The following is a 23,669-nucleotide window of genomic DNA, read 5'->3' as shown; positions in this document are numbered from 1 at the left end:
TCTGCCAGTTAAGCTTACACGTGAAAGGATCTACAAGTCAGATACCCTGCGAGAAAAAAATCTGACAACCAGTGGTACAGTGAAAACCATTACCCAGGTTACCACTTTATGCTTACCCTGCTTGGATAAAGAGCCACCACAGCTCATATTTGCAACAAGGCCAAACAAAGTCCTTGAACGTCGATGGCTCCTTCCTTCATCCACCCATCTTTCATTGTACCCTTCCTTCTTCAGAGAACTGGGGTTCATCACGCCTGAGAAATTTTGTTGCTCTTGCTAAGACAACATAAACATACCCACCACCTTTGTAATGTCATTCACAACAGCAGCATCAGCCTTTCTCTGCAGGGTTCACCAGCAAGACTTTATTGATCCGTTTCATATTTCCCGCTGCAACGCCAGCATTTGCATACGCGCATTTATGCTTGGTCTCCCTGAAATCGTACAGCAATGCAGAAGCTGGTGAGCTAGTGTACAACAGTGCAGAGCGTTCCTTTGATGCACATCAATCTTGAATTGCATCAATCTTGAATTGAATTGAATTGAATCTCTGCCCGAGTCATCTACTTTCCAGGTTAGAAGCAGACGATGCAGCACAGACTCATCTGAAAGCCCATAGTGCAATGTTAGGTTTTGTAATGTGCCTCGTAAACACTGTCTTAAAGCTGCATTACTCTTTGGCACACTACTGTCGATATCTTTGACAACGTTCGCAGTGCCTAAAATGCTGCACCCTTATGTGAGACAGACAGAGAGTGGATTCCACACCAATGGCTGTGGTGTGGCTGTCCTAAAAAAAAAAAAAAAAACTCTCAATGACATCACCAGTATGGCATCATGTGATCACCTCCTGACCAGTCAGAGCTAAGCACAGCCACGCTGATGAGCTGGCCAATGAGAACAAGCCATCTGCTGGCACCTGAAATAGGTACGAAAACCTGAGAACAGGCCTTCTTGTGGAAACAGGGAGAAAGGTTTGTACAGTTATTCCAATCGCTTCTTTGACCGGAAGGGCAAAGGTCCTTGCAATGACACTTTATGGAACTACAGGCCTTTGTTCACCAAATAACCCAGCCAGCATTTCTGTACTGTGTCTTCAGAACATGTGCACCTTACGTTAATGCATCCCCCATACTGTGCATCTCGAGACATGCACACTAGCTGTGTGCATAATTTTCCATATTTCTTTTTGCTTCTATTGAGATTTCGCAAATGATCCTCAGGTCTTCACTACAACTGCAATAAACGACCGGCGGCCAGGGCAAAAACTGACACAAAACAAAATTCATCAGCACAGAAAACGAGAAATGTGCAAGTGGTTATGTAACCGTATTTGAAAAGTAAGAGCAAACATGCAAGACAGATTAAAAATAAAAGTGGAACAGAGGTGCTGCCAAATCCTAATGCCTATTTATAGTGTTAATTTGCACCACCTGTACAAAAGTTTATCACAAAACTTTAACCTGGCAGCGCACAGATACTCCAGATTCGGAACTTACCCAAGAGACAGATTCACATGGTGCAAAATGTCCCTATGTTTCCTCAAACAAATAAATAACTGCTCAGATTGTTAGGTGCACAGATATCAACATTACTATAAAAGTATGAGGGGAGGTACAAACAATGAGGTTCTGTCATTTTCTATGTACTGCCAGCAAAGCAGCATCATCTGATGCTCACGTTGGTGACTTTAAAAGAGTCGCCACAATGTCTGGTTGCTTTCCTGTGAACGCTTCCTGTTTTGTTTTGTTTTTTTCTCACACTACACTGCCAATCTTTGGTGACAACAGCCCTAGACCTGGGTGTCCAGTCTGGCTCTGGTCTCTTAACTACCACTATTTGGCTGAACTAGTGAAAGCAGTTGTACTTAAACTGAGATAAAAAGAGCTGTCACACCATTTGTGCCTGTCAACTCCCTCGCAGTTGCATAAATCACTCTTTTTAAACTACTATATGAGCTCAACACACTCAACACTTGAATCACATATTTTTGTAAAATTTTACCATTCATGAAGAAAAACCTTCGATACCATGGTGGTGCAAGTGCTGCTTTGATGTGTTCAAATTAAATGACTCATTCTTATGAAAGTGGCACACCTCTGAGACTAATGACTGCAGCTTTCTTTTTTTTCTTCTTCTTTTTTTTGCAGCCTCAGAGACCATGCAGCAAACCATATCTGAAGTCAAGCACAGCGAATCCAACAGCTTTCTGCGTTGCAAATGGCCACCACAAGCTGTTCCACTGCTGCTGTCAGTCAAGATGCACTATACTCGGAATCAAAGCCAGTGCACAGGCCCAGGCTTGACCTACTCAAGATTTTAAGTGCTTGGCAGAAGGCCAAACATTTGCACTTTTGTGATCGATGCCTTGCATGTTTTTTTCTTTAAAAAAAAAAAAGCCCGAACTTCAAGTCTCCATCAAGATCACTACACAAGCAATAAGATGTGTCGCTGCTTTCCCATGTGAGCTTCTCATTCCGAGCTTGGTTCTTTCAGCGCAGTGCATAGTATGTAAATGCATTTTTCATTCGCTATGAATGTTTTCATTTTCATTACATGTTTTTTGTTAAAATGACACAGCAGCTCCAGAGCACTGATGCAATGCTTTTAGAGTTGGGCAAGGCAGACACTGTTAAGCACATTTGTAAATCTTAATTTCAGCTCCTCATTTTGTACTGAATCTGCGTTTGACCAAATGATATACCTGGTATAAATAACCGGTGCTCTTTCTGCTGTCCATTATTAATAAACACTGCATGATTTGCTGCAAACCTGATGATGCAAGAAACTGTGGTTAGTGGCACAGTGCCACGGTAGGAATCATACTCCGTTCTATACGTAGCAGGCAACGCAGCGGAGGCTGCGGAAGTAATAAGCCTGCAAAACCATCTTACTCCGCCAAGTATCGTTCGTACCTCTAGAAGTCTTGGTGAGTGCTTGGACCATAGAGTTTCTTACTATTACCTAGAGGGAAAGCTGGCAGCCCGTCTATGGGAGTTTGCATGGCGACCCCTCGAGACCACTTCAGCCACCATGGGCGCTCAAAGCATCATGGGGCGGTGAGCTACTTGTTGCGGAACTGCAACTTTTGGCCAAAAAATAATAGAAAAATTAAGCTGTTTGATAACTACAAACGTCCTAACAATTAATATCTTGTCTAATGATTGCAACAAATGAGCAGAAAAGCATTTAAGTGCAAAGTTTGCCCAAAATAAGAGATGACTAGCTTTCCTATTGGCCAAGTGATGAACACTACAAAAACAAATATTTCGTAATTAACAGGCGCACTTTTAAAAGTAAATATGTTTTAAAAAAAAATGTTGTTGCTTAGATACTTTAAGAGGTTTTTTAATGGCATTTCGGAAGAGTAGAACCTTTTATTGGCGTCGTGTGTCATCGCGTTTTCACTACTATGACTTTTGCACACTGCGTTCGCGCGAAAGTCGTCTGCGCATACACAAACAGCGTTTTTGGAATGAAACATCTTAGTAATGACACTCCGTGTTCCTGAAAAACTACGACTGTCTCGCAACAAGTAGCTCACCGCCCCATGATGCTTTGAGCGTCCATAGTGGCTGAAGCGCAGCGCCGCCAGCTTTCCCTCCAGGTAATAGTAAGAAACTCTATGGCTTGGACGAAAACAAAGAGCAGCATAAAACAAAAAGCTAGCATTGGGAATCACGTTCGAAACTGTGAGGCACTCATATTCGGGCCCTCTGGCTATAATTTTCAGTATGTGTGCACTACATCTTAGGCATGGATAGAGTCTGAGCAATCCTCCCTACCAGCTGAGCATCATACCGCCGCATGTCATTCTTACTTCTCGACTCGAAGTCTTGATGAGTCTCAGGACGAAAACGTGGTAGGAGGCTGCCAGTCATGGTACTTGAGATTTATCGAAACGAAATATGCCTGTGTTTACTTTGTTTGTATGGCGAACTACATTCTGGCGCAGACTTAGATTGTGTGAATAAGGGAGCTAGCTTTGGCAGCGCTGACTGCAATGTATTAGTCTGGATGCTTCATTAGTCTGGATTGTTGCTTTAGTCTGGATGTATGAAACTGAGTGACATAGAAGTATGCAATCAGTACTACACAGCAGTGATCTGTTGAATTCTTAATGTTTGAAGAGTTCGATGTTATTCAGCCATGCAGCATGTCTGCAGTGAGGGCTCAGGCTTTGGCAAGATGAGCAAATGTAAAATACCTCCTTCCATCTTTTAATGCCCTGTCCTAAAGTTTCTCTTCTAGGTACATCTCAACGAGGCCTTCTAAATGCGAAGAGTTAACAAAATTTTAAGAGATACCAGAAAACAGCCCCCACAACCCCTTTTTTTTTCTTTCTTTTTACACACGAATGCTACCCCAAAGGTTCCGTCAGAAAACACTGTGGACCCACAAAATAAATACACAGTGCTGTTAAGCCCACACTGTCACATTGTCTCTCTCGGAAATCTGTAATCAAGCGACCAAACCACGTTCGTTTCATTTCGGAGCCTGGTTCTCTCACAGCATTTTATCAAACTTGGGATAAAACGAAACATTTCCAATTTCGAAACAAGGTTTGTGCGCATATTCTTTGCCCCAGTACACATGCGTCCACCCCGATTTAAAACAGGATGGCTCCAGATCACTGCAACCATCAGAGTCCATCCCTCAAACCAGGTGGCCCACGTTCAGAGGCCCGGCATCACATACGCAATGTTGTTGAGGATTCTCGTCAGAGTTTCCTTTGAGCAGCCGTTCATCTCTTTCCCAACCGAAGTCAGGCAGAGTAAGGGACCCAGAGCACACAATGTAGAGTCCAGCAGCACGGAGAGACTGCCGGACACTGCTATCTGGCCCTGTGAGAGCAAAGAACAACATGCATTCACTCATTTGCTCTGAGCACAAGACTTACCTGAGCACTGCTCACGGTACAGTAGGTATTCGATAATTTGAACTCAAACAGAACCAAAAATGAATTTGAATCATGCAGAGATAGAATTAAGGGGAGCCCTATTGAAGACACTTGATGTTGACAAGACCAAAGCCCTAGTTTGTATAACTGGAAGTTAAAATAAAGTGAATTTTAAATATAACAAGATTTCATCGTAACAAGAACTTCGAGCGACAAGGCAATGACAGGCATTAGCACATACTAGTTGAAACAAATTTAAACTTATTGTACAGCACTGCGTACATCTGAACAGAACCTGTTAGTAATCAAAAGTTGCACAGTACAGCCCAGAAATCCTCATGTGAAACATACAAAAAAATGCAAGAAACAACAGAAATATAAGAGGAACGTTATGCAACAATGCTGCTGACAAAGGGCAGAACTTGTATAATCTGCGTACCAATTAATGACCACGGCAAATACCTCACCACAAAAATTCTGCACAAGTGCATGGCACAAAATTTAACAGGATATCTGTGGGCATTCAAATTCAACTCAACTACAGTAATCCCTCGTTATAACGAAATCGCTTTACTCGAAATATCGCTTTATTCGAAATTTCTTCCGGTCCCGACCCAAACGCATGCATTTTAAGCCGCATTACTCGAAGCGCACGAAGAGCTTGACCCGCTTAGAGCGAAGTGGCGAGCGGAGGCATCGCCGCCGCCGAGCGTAGGCATCGCCGCCGTGGCGGCGACCCTTTGCGCATGCAGTGCGAAATCAATACCGCCGACGAATTAAACTCATGCAGGCATAGAACAGGCCACAAAAGTACCAAACCCACAAAAGTACCAAACCCACGATCGATGACCTGCCTAGTAACCGGCACCAAGAGAGTGTCGAGTGTCCCCTGCTCAGTGGGGCCAAATTCCATGGTGCAGCGCGCCCGAACCGTTAATCTCGGTCGGAAGCGCATTCGTGTTGCCCTTGACAGAATCCACACGAAAAAAATTGGCAGTGGCTTAGCTCCGGTTAAGCCTGGATATACAAGCGAAAAGCTGCATTTATGCTTTGTTTGACGTCATGGCTGTCGCAGTTCGTGCACAAGGCACTGGGAGAACCGCGGTAGCGGTGTAGATTTTGAGCCAACTCCCTCGCTACCACTTCTGGGTCTTCTTTTCTTCCTTCCATGGCGAATGTCTGCGTCTCTTCTACGGCCGCCGCCGCCGCTCATACGTGCGTTCTCGCAACGCCTTGCGAAAGAACCTTATCTTGGGACCGCGGCGAGACCGCGCAGCAGTGGCAAGGGGTAAACCGGTGGCGAGGAGAAGTGGCGATGGAGCGCGCGGCCTCTTTTATGTCCGCCGCCGCCGCTCGGGCGTTATCACAACGCCTTGCGATAACGCTATAAGAACGCGATAAGAACCGCTAGCAACGGCGAAGGGTAAACCGGTGGCAAGGAGGAGAACGGAGGGGGTGGCGAGGAGGGGGAAGGGCGCGCCGCGGCGGCGCCCACGCGAAGCGCGGTGTTGACGAGCCTAGTGAAGCTTTTCGCTTCAATAAAGTTTTCCTCGTGCTTTGCGATGCCAGAAAACCGCGGTGTCTTGAATGCGGAAAAGTGGCCGGTCATGCTCGATTCGCGCCATTCGACTAGACAAACGGTCTAAATGCGCGTTAGGGTCACTGAATTTTGTTGTTACGGCGGGAACACATGTGCGAAAAGCGAGCGCGATTCAACGCGGCGCGAGGTTGCGAACGGCGCCGCGTTGAATCGCGAGGTTGCGAACGGCGCCGCAGCGTCCGATCGCAGCGCGCCGCTTGCGTCCAACCTGCTAGACGTCAACGACGGGCCGCCCGCGGCAAACGCGATGACGGGAAGCGGGAGCCAACGCGAGCGCGGAGAGCGGCAGCGTCATGATGACGTAGGGCGCGCTCCTTTGAGCCGGGGCTGGTCTCGACGCGCGAGCGAGTCGAGACCGGCCGTGGCCTGCCGGCCTGTCGATCAGCCTGGATCCCGTCTGGATCACAAAAATGAGCTAAAGCTTGTTCTTGATATTAGATAATAAACTCTGGTATAAGCAATTTGAAAACTGTATCATCTTTGAGGATCGCTGACCAAAACTAAGTTGCTGGTAGAACAAATGTGCTACGAGAAAATTTTGTAGCGAAAGCTACATTGGCCACGAACTTGCGATTTCGCTGTGGCAGTGCTCCGAGGAGGCACAGAGACCGACCTTGAGCCGTTGCCTAGCAACCGCCGCAGCTGGCGGACGCCGCGCGGCGTCCGCCAGCTGCAGCGGTTGCTAGGCAACGGCTCAAGGTCATCCGCCAGCTTCCTCGCAGTTGTGGCGCAATTAAATCTCGACTGTTTTAGCTTTTTTTGAGCGGTCCCTTATATCGAATTATCGCTTATAACGAATTTTTTCGCCGTCCCGCTGACTTCGTTATAACGAGGGATTACTGTAACTTACTAAATTTAACTTGAAATACCGGGGAACAGAAAACTAGCATAAAACTATAAATAGTGCTTAGAAAATGGCTTCTTATCAAAGTTTGTCCTAACCTCAACCTGTGTGACATACCTCACAATATCAATCGTTCGTGTGCTTCCATTTGTGGCACCATGTACAGCAGAATCTCGATGACAAGAATCACGCGGTGTCATGAAAAATATTCCCATCATCCAAAACAAAGGAAATCAGTATTCAGCAGGGCGAGAAAAACATTCACGTAGACCTGAATACGGTCAATGAGATTTATTTACAGCCATGCACCACAGCTCACTCGCGACATCGTCAGCGTCCAAGTCGCACGCCACTGCTCACTGCTTGTGGTGTTTACCGTGTGGCTGATGATTGCAAACGTCGGCTTTGTGCAGGAAGCACTTAGTGCTAAAAGGTGCAGTCACAGCTCCAGTGTTTGGAACACCTGAAATTCTGCGTGTTGTATACAACGCACTGCCGCCAGGAAATTTTACATATTTGTATTGTCCCGAAATTCATATCACTCATGATCACATCACTGAGATGCTACTAAAATGGAGGCTTCCCTGTTGTATTTGCCTAGCTTTGATTCAGACAGTTCAAATCCAAGCCATTCATTACATCCAGCATATGAACTGCTAATGCCAGATCCCTCCCCCAAGGAATAACACGACTGCTATGTTTAAATAAATACAAGTTGGGTACCTTTGCATAGCAACTTATTAATGATCAATGACCAGAGGTCATGACTCCAGTGCTATGTTTACAGCAGTCTTGATTTTGTAATTTTATGTTCATTTACTTAAAGGTGCACTGAAGAGGAATCTGAACTTGTCTTTTTGCCGCGGGAACTCGATCTACACGTTCCTAGCATTCTTAGAAACTGCGACTTATTGCCCTGTATGGCCGATTTCCCAAATTAAATCGAATTAACGGCCGGCTCCCGTCCTTTTTTTTTAATTCTGCCTCCTACGGTGGGCGGAGTCGACCAACGCGTGGAGTGCCTTTCACCCAGTCCCGTGGCGGCTAGCCGCTCTGCCATCGGCGGAGTAATACGTAGTAGTCCGTAGCAGCAAATAGTCCGCGCGTATTTTTATTTCTGCGGGGTTATTTCGCGGCTATATTATCTGCGAATGAAACTATTTATTCACGGAAACCTAAAAAACAAAATAAAGCGAAAGCAAAGCTTCCACGGAGCTGGCTGAAAGGAACTTCACGCGTTGGTCGACTCCGCCCATCGTACGAGGCAGAATTAAAAAAAAAGAGCGAGAGACGGACGTTAATTCGATTTAATTAGGGAAATCGGCCATACAGGGCAATAAGTTGCACTTTCTAAGAATGCTAGGAACGTGTAGATGGAGTTCCCGCGGCAAAAAGACAAGTTCAGAATCCTCTTCAGTGCACCTTTAATTTTTAGCTATTCCATTCACCATTCTACTTACTGTTTACTTAGCTGTGTTTGATAATTATTTTCTGCAGAAGGTTTTGACATACAGTCTTTGCTCATTTGACCCCCCCTTCTGCATGCTAAACATGGTAGTAATCACACTAGAATTTACTAATGAAGCTAATGAATAAAGAAAGAATACAGAAAATGTGCACAAAGCAGTGTGTAAAAGCACTGGTATATGTGATTTGTACCCATCTTGTTGACCAACAGTTGCGAATATAAGGCACCAAAGAGCTATTAGTACTGTCTTTCATTTCTCTTGGCAAAAAGCAAAAAGCCTGTTTTCTCTTATTTTTTTTTTAAGCATCAGCTGATAAACCATGATGCAAGAGGGCCTGGTGTAACGGCTATTGGTGGGTGCTTGCATTATGCAGCATTATAAACGTTTGTAAGTTTTTTTACAATGATAGCTGCAGGCACGACTGTCCTCAGAAATGTGTAGCTGGTGTCCGCTTTGAAAGGAGGGGAGAGTTGCACACAGTGGCTACCATGGGCGTGGAAGTGTCATCACACATGCACCGACTGACTGCTACAGCTGGTGATGACATAGCACACAGATACATAGTGTGGGTGATGCGGAACATGCATGCAGTCATTCAATATATAGAAGGACCCAAGTCACATGACACTGCTGCTCAATGTCACGCTCACAATCAAGAGCGAAAACACCCACTAAGGACCTGGAGTTTCCTGTGGCCAAGGCAGCGAGAGTGCACTACAAAGACGGAATAAAGCAGTAAGCATCATGTAGACCCCAAAATCCGCAATACGCAAGCGGTGGACGTCAATGCAACGACTTCGATGCAAGTGCTAAGGGTCAGTCACCATGGCTGCTCCTATGTCTGCAGTAGCTAAAGACGATGACCAAAGCAAACTGACTAGTAATGAGCGGCTAAAAATTTGCCGACATTTGCATTTGCTGAGTAATGCCGTCACTGAGTTTTGAGCCTCACTCAGAAATCGCGAATACTGTAGCATTCTGGGACAAGTCACCCACCTCATGCTCGGTGAGTCGCTGGCCAATGGTGCTCAGTGACTCGCCCAGGAGTTTCAGGTGGGCGGCCACATCCACGGGGCCAATGCCGAGGGACCTCGGTCCCTCCCCAGTGCAGGCCATGGCCCTGGCGTCTTCCTGTGCCGAGGTCAGCGTTGTCGATGGTGTCACAGCGGCGGCAGCCTTTGCCGCTCCTGCCGCAGCCCGCCCGTGCGAGGCGGTCGGGGCCGTGGTGGTGGAAGGAGCGGCGGTCGTCGTTGGCGTCGATGCGGCGGTGTTTGACGGCCGACCTGTGCTGATCAGCATGGATCCCTTGGTAGCGGGAACCTTGGCCTTACGCCGCCACGCCTGGAATTGAGCGAGGCACCAAGGTTTTTACCCAAAAGTATGCCTCAAGCATGAAATGCTTTCATGCTGAACTGGCATGAGCACACACTCAGTGTTATCATCATGATCATCGAACCAATGACAATGATCACCTGTGATCTATCACTTTCAGTACAGCTACCATCCTAAATTGCATCTAAAGCTAGCCACATGTAAAAAGTTGACGTCTCTGAACTATTACTCATTTCTATTAATTCTTTTCTCAAACATGTGAAAACTGGAATAATTTTTAAGCAGCTACTAGACCCAAGCCATTTTTTGAGGTCAGTAATTTTTACTTCTTTTTACATTTCATGACTTCAACCACATGCCACAATGTCGGCTATCTCACATGATTAAAAAGCGCAAACGCTTAGGCAAGTCAGTGAGATATGCTATGCGAAGTAGGGACGCTTCAGGGAACATGCAGCTCGGGGCCGCTAACAAATTCTTGAACTGACGCCAAGTACAAACTAGAGCTTTGACAGTTGTTTACCACATTCTAATGACAACTTTCACCTAAGACATAGCTTTTATAAGCAGGAAAGGGCAAAGTATGAAATGCAGATGTCACCACCACAAGCCACTTTTTGCAAGCACAGTGAGCCGACATTAAGACAGCTTTTGCGTGCGGGTCTCTAAGGCTATGTAAATGCCTTTTCAGTCTTAATATCATGAGTTTGAATCGAGTGGCCAAAAAAAATAAAATGTTCCATTTTTTGCAAGCCAATTTTCTCAGCAATAAATACGTTTTTTACTGCCAAAAAACGTCAGCATAGTCAGAAAGAGGCATACAATCAGCTTTCACTTAAAAACAGAATTGGATGGAGTTGCCCCCTGGGTCTTTAAAATTCTTTCAAGACAGCCCTGTAATACCACTGTTACATGGGCATTTTCAAAGGCAGGTCAGCTGACAACCAGTTACGCTGAACAGCAGTTGGATGGTGTTACATGCCAGCACAAGCCTGCTGTTGAACCGTCAATGGCAGATCAGTTCAACTGAGGTCGGAGGTCGCAGGTGAATGGGCCAATTGACAAGATTGACAAGATTGACGGGTCAATTGACAACCTGCTGTGTCACCCGGAGAGGCAATATATCCCGCTGCCACACATTCTCAAATTGAACAAAAAAAATTGCTGTCCTGGCTAACACAGAAAGAAATGATTAAGGCTAGGAATAACGGAATACAAGCACATTTTTATCTACAAATCTGTGGCACGATCACATGATCCTGAGGTTGAACTAGGTTCAACATAAAGTGCCACATAACCACAGCTAACTTCAATAAAACTTTTTTTTTGGGCTTGCGTCTTCTCCTTTCTTTGTCTGTTTGCATGCTTTGGCGCTGCTCCTTTTATTCGATTCAAAACCACAGCTAAGAGCTGTTCAGTTCAACGGCAGCCGGAAAGCTGAGCTGCCATTAAACTTAACGGTGGTTGAAACTGCCCGTGTAAGAGGGATGTAATGAAAAAGTGCTGTTTTTGCTTTGTGATTACCATTTCACTAGCTCAAGACATGTTATTCAGGGATATAACATGAATGTCAACTCTTATGATGAAATTTCCGCGGCGTTTCAGAGTTCGAATAAAGTAGGACGCTCAGACGGGCTAGCTGGTTCATTTGAAGTGAACGAGTAATACTGCGCAAAGACAACGAGACGAAAGGCATGCACTTCACTCTGGCTTCACAGTGTGGCTTGAGTATGGCTTCACTGCCTGGCATTTGTGACCGAGTGTTCAAAAAAAGAGAGAAAAATCACCCTTCCAGAAGAAACGAAACAAGCTTACGATTTTCTCCTTCTCTGGAAGCATCTTCCACGCTTCTCCCAGCTTTTTGCTTATGGAGACAAAATCTGAAAAAGCAAAAGTGCGCTCATTTTCGACAAGACAGACATCACAAACTGTTATGGTTTATTCCAAAAATGAAAACAAAATTTTTCTAGTGAAGTACCTTGTCAGGCTGAGGAAGTACTTGGCTACAGGCCAAAGAAAAAATTTTGGTGATTTGTACAGAGTGAACAAACTCGGGCTAAAACAAAATGTTGACACTGCAACACATGCAAGGTAAATCCTCACACATCTGCAGAGTTTAATGAATTCTAAGGTGCAATGTACGATACGCATTCTCACATGTGCAACATTATCATGAGAGCAAAGAAATATCGTCGACATAGCCAAAAACCAATCACGAAAATCTGCACAACACTGCCTAGAAAAAATTTCACTCATCTCTCTTTAAGAACAGTCCATAAATTATGACTGAGATATTTAATGTCCACTCTGAGGTTGGGTCATGCTTTCAAGATCAAAGATATCACAGTGCAAGGGGAAGCTAGGGAGACAGCTCAACAAAACAACCACTGGCACACTGAGATGTTAGTGCATCCAGTGTGTGTCTTATTGAAGGCATTTTAAGGCCAAGTAAACTGCATTACCAACCACAAAAGCATTAGGAAAAAAAAAATGTCCAGAACAGAAGAAACCCTCAAAGGAATATTGCTTTTTAAAAACTTGCCTGAAAGCACTGTACAAAGGCTACGTAGTCTCTACTCGGATATAACAGATTTCATGTTTCTGTTTCCCAGCATGCAGCCAATGAAATTCTTGACTTTACCTGTACAGTGCTTCAGCACTGTGCAATCAACGATCCACTACCACAATCCATTTCTGTGAGGAGCCATTGCTCCGACACACACCTGTCACTATGCTAGCGCAGCTGGGAGCTTGCATAAGTGAGTCGCGGACTGCACTATGCTAAATCTTTCATGTTTTTACAACTACCGAAAACTGCTTCCAGCCATTCCTACAACTACATGGCAAGCTGTCCTTGCTAATGTGCTACGAGCTTCTCACTGCTCAAACAAACCATGAAAAACCATCCTTGTGTCATTGACCTCTGCCCTTATTTCCTAGCGCAGGAAGTCACCCCCGTAAGGGTGCCAAATGTCAATGGTTTTCTTCCCTCCATCTTTTGACAAGTGTCTTTTGCCAATCGTTATGCTGCTCGCTTTAGCATCAAAACTGCATTCCATTTTACTTGGCAAAGTAGAGGAGAGAGCTGAACTCACCAAGATCAGGGTTTTCACTGACTATCCTGCGACGGTACTCCTGACACCACAACATGTACGCCGTCATGGGTCTTGGCTTTGCTTTCTGAGAAAAAGAAAAAATAAATGAATAAAAGATCCATCACCATACCCTTGACGGTGAAGACGCATGCATAGCGAGCTCAAAACTGCATGCAAATTTCATTCAGGCGTACAGCCGATGTGCATGAAAAGCGGTTTTCCGTTTCTTTTTTTTTTTAGCGCAGAAGTAATTATGCTGTGGAAAACACCGCCTGTTAAAGTTTCCAGTGAAGAGAGATATGTAGATATGAAAATTTTACATATACTATTATACTGTCAGCTTAGTGCCATCAGGCATTGCACAAAGTACATGATTAGTTATGTCCGATGCTATAGCTGCACTCCTGGTTCTGAACCTATAGCTTGCACAAGTCCGTTGCACAGTTATCTAATAAGCAGAGTTTTGCCCCTGCTAGTTTCACATCATTCCAGAGTTTCAATGCTCTACTAGTTCTTATAATATACTTTAAAGAACATTGAAGATGAGCAGCTTTTGAGAAGTTTCCTGTTTTAGTATTACACTTGCTCTACAAAACCTTGAGGAACACCAGCATGCCTAAATGTAATGAATACAGTCACAAACTAGGACTCCATCCTGCATTGCATTTTCCAACGTTTTTCTAACAACTCTAACACTTTTATTGCTGGAAACCATGCACATACCCATGAGACTGTTATGCACACTCAGTGATAAAAGTAAGACCTCTCCGTTCTTCTTCCCAGTTACAACCGTATGTTCAAGCCAACTGACATTGCTGCCAATGCTTCTGTTTGTAAGGCTGAAATTTACATCCCATACAATACCTTGAACCGCAAAAAGAAAAAAAAGCTCTCAGTCTGTCTACATAAGTTGCAAGCAAGAGTTGCAGCTTTCCTTTAGAATTTGGATGCTTTCTGTGGCAACTCAGCAGACCTAAGTGCAACTGTAGGCACTTATAAAGTAATTCTACTTGGCATAAAGGAGCATGACTTTAGTAATCACATTTTTGCTAGCACGCACTGTGACAAGCACACTACACAACTCGATCAAAGGCAGCCCTCGGGACTGCTTCCTTTCATGTCATGGTAAAGAAACAGGTTGATAAACATATGCTTAAAAAGACCAGTAAAACTTGTCCTGCAACTAAAACGACAATCAACACTGCGTACACAAGCTATGCAGTGTTCATTGCTATGCCATTGTCATAGTTTGAAGAACTGGAAAAACCAGCACAACGGAAGGCGAGACAAGAGAAGGACGAACACCAGCGGCAGCGAACTCTTCTGGAATTGTCATGGTTTTATTACTGGCAGCTGCCTCAATGATCTATTACGTTAAAATTCTGCTTTGCCAACTTGACTCTGATGCCTTATTAAAGCAACTATGATTGTTCTTGAGGCAGTATGTTAAGCTACAAAGTTTTACAGGCAGAGCTATCTATGCGATGTCCCCTGAACACACACGAAAGTATGACCCCAGTGAGGAAAAATGGGTGAGGCAAGAAGCTAGGAGTGCTAGGACAACTTAAAGTGCTGGCGCGCTAGGCTCGTCTAGCAGGTGCGGGTGAGGGAAAGCACGATGAAAGCTTGGAAAGGAAGGGCAAGGTTGCGTATCCTTGACTCTAGCAAAAATGGCATCTGTGATGAAGCCAGAAGAAGCTGTACAGCGCACACATGCAGCCAAGCTCTCCGTGAGTTTAGTACATTACGGGACATGGCGTGAACGCTATGTAAATTTTAAAGGGACTATGAAATAAATTTATTGAGATTACGTAAAGATAGGCAATCCATCACTCGTCACCCCAGCGCAAGAATTTTTGAGCTAGCATCAATAACAACGAAGTTATAGACGATTAAAAATCATGCTCCTCCTCTCCCCCCTCAGCTCGTATGTGCGGGGCACCATAAAAAAATAAAGAAAACAGCTCCGAGACTGGGCTCCGCCCATGAATACGTCATTCGCTGACGTTCGGTTTACGACTTCCGGTTGTCGCACTCCCGAGGGGCAGCGTGCGTCGGCAGCGTCTCTCCGGTCTCTGCGCTTTCTTGGCTCCCAAACTCGCGACAGAAAGAGGCGGCAGAGGGAAATTGAAACCATACGCGCAAAGGCAATGCCTAGCTGGCTCGCGCTTGCCCAAGGAGGTCGCGTGGCGGCTCGAGCAGACGATTTTCACCGCTACCGGAAATGTGCCCGTGACGTCGTAGCTGCAGCGGCTTGAGCGAATGACAGCGTGTGGTGGCCTGCCGACGTCATGGGACTAGTGACATCTGTTTTCCCGATTTTGGTTCCAAAATGGCTCCCTACGAAGACACCAAACGGCCCCCGAATTTAAAAAAACACGATTTTTAAAAATTCATAATAAATTGCCGGCTCAGTTCCGAAGACTCATACTTGGTGCCAATGCTTCTGAGCATCACTTCCAAAATTTACAAGCGGCTTTTAATTCATTGCATGGTCCCTTTAACTCATGCAAAAGCTACAGAACATCCCCTTAAGTGTTTCACACGAAAGTCACCTCTTTGGGGGGAGCCTTCTTGGCTGCCGGAGCTGCCTTGGGCGCCGTGGCCTTCTTGCCGCCTTTCTTCGGGGTGGGCTCCTCGTACTCTGGGTCATCGTTGGCCTTCTTGGTGGGGCGGCTGGCTTTCCCTCGAGGTGCCGCGCTCGCTTTTCCCCTCGTGGATGCAGCACCACCCCGCTTGGGCGCTGGCCGCCGCTCATCTTCCGCGATCACCAAGTGGGAGTCCCTGGTGTCATCGTCATCATCATCGTCATCATCGTCGTCGTCATCGTCGTCATCATCGTCGTCGTCGTCGTCATCGTCACTCTCCTCTACATTGATCATGTCAGCCCTGGGTTCCATGTGGTGCAGACCTCGCTGCATTAAGAGAGGGCAGGAAGAGCAACACCAAAAATTAAAAGTAAGACTCAAAGGAATAAAATGCTAACAGAAATAAGGCACCGTGGTGTCCACTACCAAAGGAAGCATCAACACATCACTTCCATTTCAAATAAAGCAGACAGCACTGAGAAGAATGCTATGCTTGTCAGCAAATAAGGCAACAGCCAACACCTCAGCACGTTGCCTTTTTTTGTGTCATGAGGTGGCTCAAGAAGACTAAAGCCGAGAGGTATTAGTCAGGACTGAGGTCACATGCTTATGTGTGTTCTCTTGCACTGGACTGTCCTACAAGATCAAATTCATTAATCAGCTGACAAACAAAGCCAAGGGCTGTTAAAAGCAAGGAAAATGCAAATAAAGCAGCTATTTCTCAGTTATTTTTATTTTATCTAAGCAAGGACCCCAGCACTAAAGTAGCTAAAATTTAAATTACCCAGTCCTGTGTTTCAGGCTGCTTACCAGCGCATCCAAGGGGCAAGAAATTGAGTCCTGTCCCAATGAAAAATAAATGAATAGCTTTATTTGCTTATCGCACTGCATTTTGCATTAAAATTACTAAAGGGACACTGACGAAAAGTTCGCCTGTATCGACAGTTCATCTCTATCACATTATAATGACTAAAAGATCAGTCTCACTGAAAACAGACCTCTTAGAAGCTAGAAAAAATTAAAAAAATGAAAATACAGGTGTCACTGTTACCGGTTAATTTGGAAAGCACACTGCGTGGGTCGATACCAAATTTTTGGCACAAATCCCAGAGGCTATGCTACCCTCCTTCCTTCATAGCGACAGCAACTAGCCGACGTCACAAGCTTGATTCAACTAACCGACGTCACAAGCTTTATTCAAGTGACGGGAAATTTTTTTTTAATTCAATTTTCTCAGGCATAAATGGTTGTTTTGCTGCCAGAAAAATGCTAACACACCCGGAAAGAGCCAGAGAAATAATTTTTACTGAAAATAATATCTGGATTTCATGTACTCAGTTTCCCTTTATGCTCCCTTTACGACACGACCCGGGCGTAATTTCTTCTGCCAAGTGCAAGGATTTGTTCACGGCAGAACAACAGTTTGCTGCCCTCCGATCCACATTGGCGCCACACAGTGGCTGGTTCTATCCCTACACTAAACTTAGGGAAAATTCACAAGTAATAAAGCTTTCAAGGGACGCTGGTAATATCAAGCACTCACCTGTCTAGCCTGTTGGCCAGACTCAAAATCTGCTCCGCCAGCTGCCACAGCCTTGGGCTGAGGAAGCATCTGGAAGGTCGGCTTCTTTCCTTTCTGCTGCTGCATTTGCAGATGCGGCAGCGGCCGGCCATACTCCATGGAGTCGTCCGAGTCTGAATCCTCCTCTGAACTCGTCTCGCTCGATTCTGATGAGGAACTTGATGAATCTGACAGCATGCAAAATGACACAGTCATTATAATAGTGCGGGAAAAATGCACCCTCTCATTCATAACAGTTGCTAATGCTTGGCTTCCAAAACCACTGATTCAGTGGCTGGCAGGAAGGAAGTATTTATCGAGGAATCACACAATAAACTCAAACACGTTACACTGATGGTTTATATAAAGGGCAGCTTCTAATTTTTCTGTAATTCAAAAAGAACAGCAGAAGGGAGTTATTTTATTTACGATTATAACAAAGACTCACCCTTTGCAGAAAATTCCAGAGAAAAAGTGCAGCGTGACATCTTACACCGGTATTAGCAAACAATAGCACTTATATTGAAATCTTGTAATTCATGCAAAATGAAGACCGTGCCACAGTATTTAGCAGCCCACAGACTCAAGTTTGCAGTAGCTGCATTATTTTGGCAGAGGTTATTACATGACACTGTGTTACTTCTGAGTGTACAGCCAGCTACCAGAAAGATAATTCCCAGCATGAACTGTGAAAACAACTATGAAATGAAAGGCGCCCATTTTGCACTCCAAAAAAAAAAAACATTGTTTTTGGACGCTACTTATGAAAATCACAAATGATCTAAGGTCAAGTGCTCTGATAAAAGAAAACATTCACAAGTAAACTGCAATTCTAGCTGCTGAAGCCCTGTCCTATGCTGCCATGCCCAGTGATGCTAAACGAGTGTGGTCACAGCTACAGCTCTGCTGGTAGCTTTCACTGGACTGCCGGTTTGCTCCACTGCCACTGGTTTGTCACATCAGTGACCGCCAAAACCAACGATTAGCTACAACCGGCGAAGAGCGAAAGCGATGCAAGTCGCTGGCTTTTACGGGAAATCCATACCGTCGGCGACGTTGCTGGAGCCGTAGAGCGGCTGATGCTGCGCAGAGACCGGCACCGCCTTGGGAGCCGTCGGCACGTTCAGGTAGCCGGACTCCTGGATGTTCTGCAGGTTCTTCAGGTGGATCATGTCGTCCATGGCCCTCCGTTTGGCGGGGCTCACCGCCGGCGCAGCCGTCTTGGTCGCCGCGACGGCCTTGGTGATCTTGATGGGCGCGACTTTCTTCTCCGGCGGTTCGGACAGCGGCTCCGGTTCGTCTGATCTCGGCCTCTTCTTACCCTTGGACGGCGCGTCGTTCAGGTCGAACGCATCCCAATCTTCCATTTCCATTAACTTGGCCGACTTCTTGCGAACACGACCCGATCTCGAAATGCCGCCACTAGCCATGTTTTCTTCTTTTTAATCCTCTACCACTCGAATGTTGTTGCCAAGGCGGCTACAGCGGTCACCGGGAAGTGAAAGTCGCCCTCCACAAGCAATTTGAACAAGTTTGCGGAAATTGAGCCTCGTTTAAGGACGCTCTCGCCCGACGCGACGGGTTTTTCTTCGAGACGAATCAGACGCGAAGGTACGCTTCAAATTCAGCAGCGATGCGCTCAACTTTCGGTCCTGTTTCTTGTACTACGCGCCACGCGCGGCAGTACCTGCTGGCTTGGTCGCCGTCGCCGATATGACGCCATCGGCTCTGCACTTCGGCGGCGGCATGTCAGGTTGGTCGGAGTAGGTCGGAACGACGAAAAACCCCGTCCATGGCACAAAGAACACAAGAGAAGCACTCAAGTTGGGCTAAACGGCAGCCCTGGACAGTAATTTGCAACGTTGAACTCTTGTCAAAAACAACAACAAGACCGCCATATCACGAACAACCTGGCCGCGATATTTCAGCTTGAAAACTTTCGTATTCACTGAAAATGCAGTATAAAGCATAATAATATTCATGCAATAAATATTTATCTAGATAATATTTTTATTGTGCATAGAAAAGGCTATAAATAGCAAGAAGTTAATACGAGACTGGTAACGATGAGGCTAGCGAATCGAACGACTTCAGCGATCTTCATCCATGGCGATCTTGGTAACGGCGTTGGTAGCGGCGGCATTTACGAAAGGCTTTTATGACGGCTTAGCTCGAGCGTGACCAGCTGCTGCTTTTACTGCTCACCACAGCTGTGGGGTTCGGTACGCCAAATGTGTTCTTAGATAGAACAACACTGCCCGTTAGTGATAATGAGCAATACGTTTGTAGCTTTCAAACGATGCGCGTACGAGGGTAGGGGCCTGCCGAATCCCGACACAGCAACTGCTCTCTCATCAATCCGATTTCCCTTGCTCTATTAAGCCATAGAGACGTATCGTGGCCGTGAATGTGATTCGCCAGAGGATGGCACATGTCAACGTGGCGGAGGTCGGCGTGCCACTGCGAAGCGCTCTCCGCCGGCACAACGGCTGATGCGCGTCCTCCGAGATCGAAGACAACAGTCCAGAACGTCAGATCTTGGGGGCAACGATTGGATCGCGGCCCTACCAAGATTACTCGACGAAAATTAACGTTTCCATCGAGCTTTCGTGGCAGTACGAGAGGACCCGCTTCAAATTGGCGACCGCGCGCTTACGGTTACTACGGCTCTGCCTAATTGATCCATAAGGGTAAGTAGAGGTATGGTGTGGAGGAATTCACGCATAACACTCGTCAGAGAGGAATGGTGGTAGCTATTTGTTGCTTTCAAAGCATTAAAGCGTGAAAACCGTCATTGTCTTGTCGTGTGGCACCTATTCATCGTAATGACGTCCAGTGATAGACAGCTACAATTTCCGTTCTTCCGTAAAAGTGAAACTCCTTCACCCGAGGTATGTCCTGGTACGATGGTACCATGCTGGTACCATGTCCTTTAACATCACTGAAGAAGACACTGTTGCACCAGCATTTCTGCCGCCGCGGTGGCTCAGTGGTTATGGCGCTCGGCTGCTGACCCGAAAGATGCGTGTTCGATCCCGGCCACGGCGGTCGAATTTCGATGGAGGCGAAATTCTAGAGGCCCGTGTACTGTACGATGTCTGTGCACGATAAAGAACCCCGAGGTGGTCGAAAATTTCGGAATCCTTCACCACGGCGTCTCTCATAGCCTGAGTCGCTTTGGGACGTTAAACCCCATAAAACCAAACTAAATTAATTCTAACACTAAATATGTTATTGTTCTCAGCTGTAAATTGACTCAACCACTGTGCGGGATTGGCCAAAGTTCGGACGTCGGCATCAGAATTCTCACAAAGGGGATTCCATAATAAATACTGTCTTCCTTTTATTCAGCGGGGGTTTGCCTTTTACATCTTCATGGCTGCCACATATGTTACTGTCACATTGTCAAGAGCAGTTGGCGACACGCCACGCAGTTCCATCTTTCGCATCGGACTCCGATCATTCTTGCACGTAGCTTCCGTGTCAATGCTGTTTTCCTGATTTCATCCCGTTTAAAATCGAGGACAAGAAGGAGTAAAATCTGATGCCTCTATACTCCGTTTCATACATCATGTGCAACGCGGTGAAGGCTACGGAAGTAGTCCGCAAAAAAAAATGAAGAGAGGTGTATCCCTCCGCGCTGTTTTGTGGCCGTGTGGTCTAACGCGTCGCTCCATCTTCCTCCCTTCCCGTTACGGCGAGGTTTAGGTGTCCACCGAGATATGACAGATACATTTCCTTTCCTCAAAAACCAATTTACCGACGAGCAAGGCGTATTTGTCCGCGTTTCAGATTGGTCCAAATTGTCGTCACGCCGCTGAGCTGGACGCCATTTTCTCAAAAGTAAAAGGGAGGCGGACAGAAAGAGTAAACCATAGAGTTTCTTACTACTACCTAGAGGGAAAGCTGGCGGCGCTGCACTTCAGCCAACATGGACGCTCAAAGCATCATGGGGCGGTGAGCTACTTGTTGCGAGACAGTCGTAGTTTTTGGGGAGCACGGAGTGGCACTACTAAGACGTTTCATTCCGAAAACGTAGTTCGCGTGTGCGCAGACGACTTTCGCGCGAACGCAGTGTGCAAAAGACATAGTAGTGAAGACGCGACGACACACGACGCCAATAAAAGGTTTTACTCTTCCGAAATGCCATTAAAAAACCTCTTAAAGTATCTAAACAACAACATTTTTTCTAAAAACATATTTACTTTTAAAAGTGCGCCTGTTAATTACGAAATATTAGTTTTTTTAGTGTTCATCACTTGGCCAATAGGAAAGCTAGTCATGTCTTATTTTAGGCAAACTTTTCACTTAAATGCTTTTATGCTCGTTTGTTGCAATCATTAGACAAGATATTGAATGTTAGGACGTTTGTAGCTATCAAACAGCTTTATTTTCTTATTATTTTTTGGCCAAAAGTTAAAGTTCCGCAACAAGTAGCTCACCGCCCCATGATGCTTTGAGCGCCCATGGTGGCTGAGGTGGTCACGTGGGGTCTCCATGCAAACTCCCATAGACGGCTTGCCAGCTTTCCCTCTAGGTAATAGTAAGAAACTCTATGGAGTAAACACGGCGGCCAGCGGGGACAGCGAAAACGTGAAATGGAAAAAGACGACACACGCCAAATACAAAATCACAGATCTCGACCGATTCACTCGCAATATCATCGTTTTTTGTCACGCTGATGACAAATGTATTACCTACGAAGCCTGTCGGCAATGCATTTGTTATTTTTCGCTCACCACAAGCAACGGACTATTTTCTGTCACAGATGCAGGCTGCGCAAATAAGAGCGCTAGCTTTGACAGCGTTGCACCTGATGTATGAAACGGAGTAGTCACCGCGACTCAAGACTCTAGAGGTGCAAGCCGTGTTGTCTTGCGTGACAGTCTTCGATGGAAACGAAATTCTCTCACAGGCCATCGCTCTCTTTTTGCGGTTTCGGGGATCCTGCATATGCTTCTCCGTCTTGCGTGCCTTGCACCCCCCCCCCCCCACCTTCTGGATGTCATGACCAGCTCGCAGGGTCCACCGGGCTCAGAAAAGCTTTCAGGTGACTCAGCATGATTCCCACGACTGAGAGGTATGCGGCCAGGTGCTCATATATATCTGTGCAGGTGTCCTACATTCTGAACTGGTTATGGCACAGAGGGTGGAACAGCAGCGAAGACGATGCCCTGCGATCCTTCCGAGCTCGTTATCGAAATGCGTTCTCTGCAAATTTTAAGGCCAAAGTCTTTAATGGCTCATACTGTCGAGCTGTCAATGAAACGGACGACGGGTGTCCACCGAGATATGGGAGACAGTATACTGCGTCATTTCCTTTCCTCAAATACAATTTTCATTTTCTTCTTTACGGCACCTCTTTCTCTTTCTTCTTTAAGCGTCATTAATTAGTAATTGGTCAGTAATCACTAATGAGTCATACTTAATAATTAGTTATTAATTGGGTGTGACGCCATCCAGTGGTGACGTCACCAGTGCCACAGAGGCAGTCAAAATGGTGCCGGTAACGCTTTCGCCTCTACGAACTGGACAAAGTTCCCCTTGAATTGTTTTTTATTCATCCGCACGAATGCTGAGAGCATAATTATATAGACTCCTGAATGTAAAAGGTAGGCCGCAACGCGAAAAAAAAATGTAGGCCGCAACGCGCATGCTCAGGAGGAGGTGAAGCGAGCGCGGCTTCGGCCGCTTATCTGTTTTTTCAGCCAGCGTCCGCTTCGGCGGACGCGGTTGTTGCTGCGACGCGCGTCTTATATTTTCTTGTTCTCTTTCTCCTGATGCTTTAACTCTCCTCTATCTGCACGTGGCAGCGGTGGTGGCTCGGCTGAGCCAGTAGGCAGACCCGTGCAATTTCCTTTCATCCTTCTCTCAGTCGCAACAACACAACAACACATGCTCCCACATTTGGGCCAAAGAGCCTACGCATGCATACAGACATTGCTTGAGCAGTGTAATGCGCCGACGCTGTGAGAATATGCCCGCCGTGTAGAGATGATGGTTAACTTGGGTCAACGGGGGTTGTTTAATGTGCAGAGAAATCTCAAGGGCGTTTCCGCATTTAGCCTGCATCAGAAATATTGTCTCCGCAGCCAGGAATAGAACCCGCGCTCTTGAGCTGCTATGCGGAACGCCTGCACCGCTATACGAACGAGCATATCTGAACTGAAGGAAACCAAGCGTGCATTTGCGGTGTCTTAACTAGCCATTAAGTGACGCGAAAATGGTTAGTGGAAGTTCCCCTGGCATTCCTCCTGTCAAGCTCACCTTTTAAGCCGAC

The 23,669-nt window shown here is 46.0% G+C and overlaps 1 protein-coding gene across 1 annotated transcript; it reads right to left on the bottom strand.

Moving 5' to 3' along the window:
• Positions 1 to 4,483: 4,483 nt before the first annotated feature.
• Positions 4,484 to 19,327, bottom strand: LOC149365486 (uncharacterized). The gene is made up of 7 exons (XM_089542945.1): positions 18,435 to 19,327; positions 17,372 to 17,577; positions 15,796 to 16,155; positions 13,241 to 13,325; positions 11,961 to 12,025; positions 9,810 to 10,154; positions 4,484 to 4,844 (listed from the first exon to the last, which is right to left on the bottom strand). The coding sequence occupies exons 1-7, from the start codon at positions 18,817 to 18,819 to the stop codon at positions 4,677 to 4,679; spliced, it is 1,614 nt and encodes a 537-aa protein (XP_089399071.1). The 5' UTR covers positions 18,820 to 19,327; the 3' UTR covers positions 4,484 to 4,676.
• Positions 19,328 to 23,669: the final 4,342 nt, after the last annotated feature.

Source organism: Amblyomma mixtum, chromosome 1 (genome assembly GCF_055824585.1).
Source record: "Amblyomma mixtum isolate Tamu chromosome 1, ASM5582458v1, whole genome shotgun sequence".
Taxonomy (NCBI): domain Eukaryota; kingdom Metazoa; phylum Arthropoda; class Arachnida; order Ixodida; family Ixodidae; genus Amblyomma; species Amblyomma mixtum.
The sequence above is the reverse complement of the archived record's forward strand: the minus strand, read 5'-3'. Positions and strand labels throughout refer to the sequence as shown.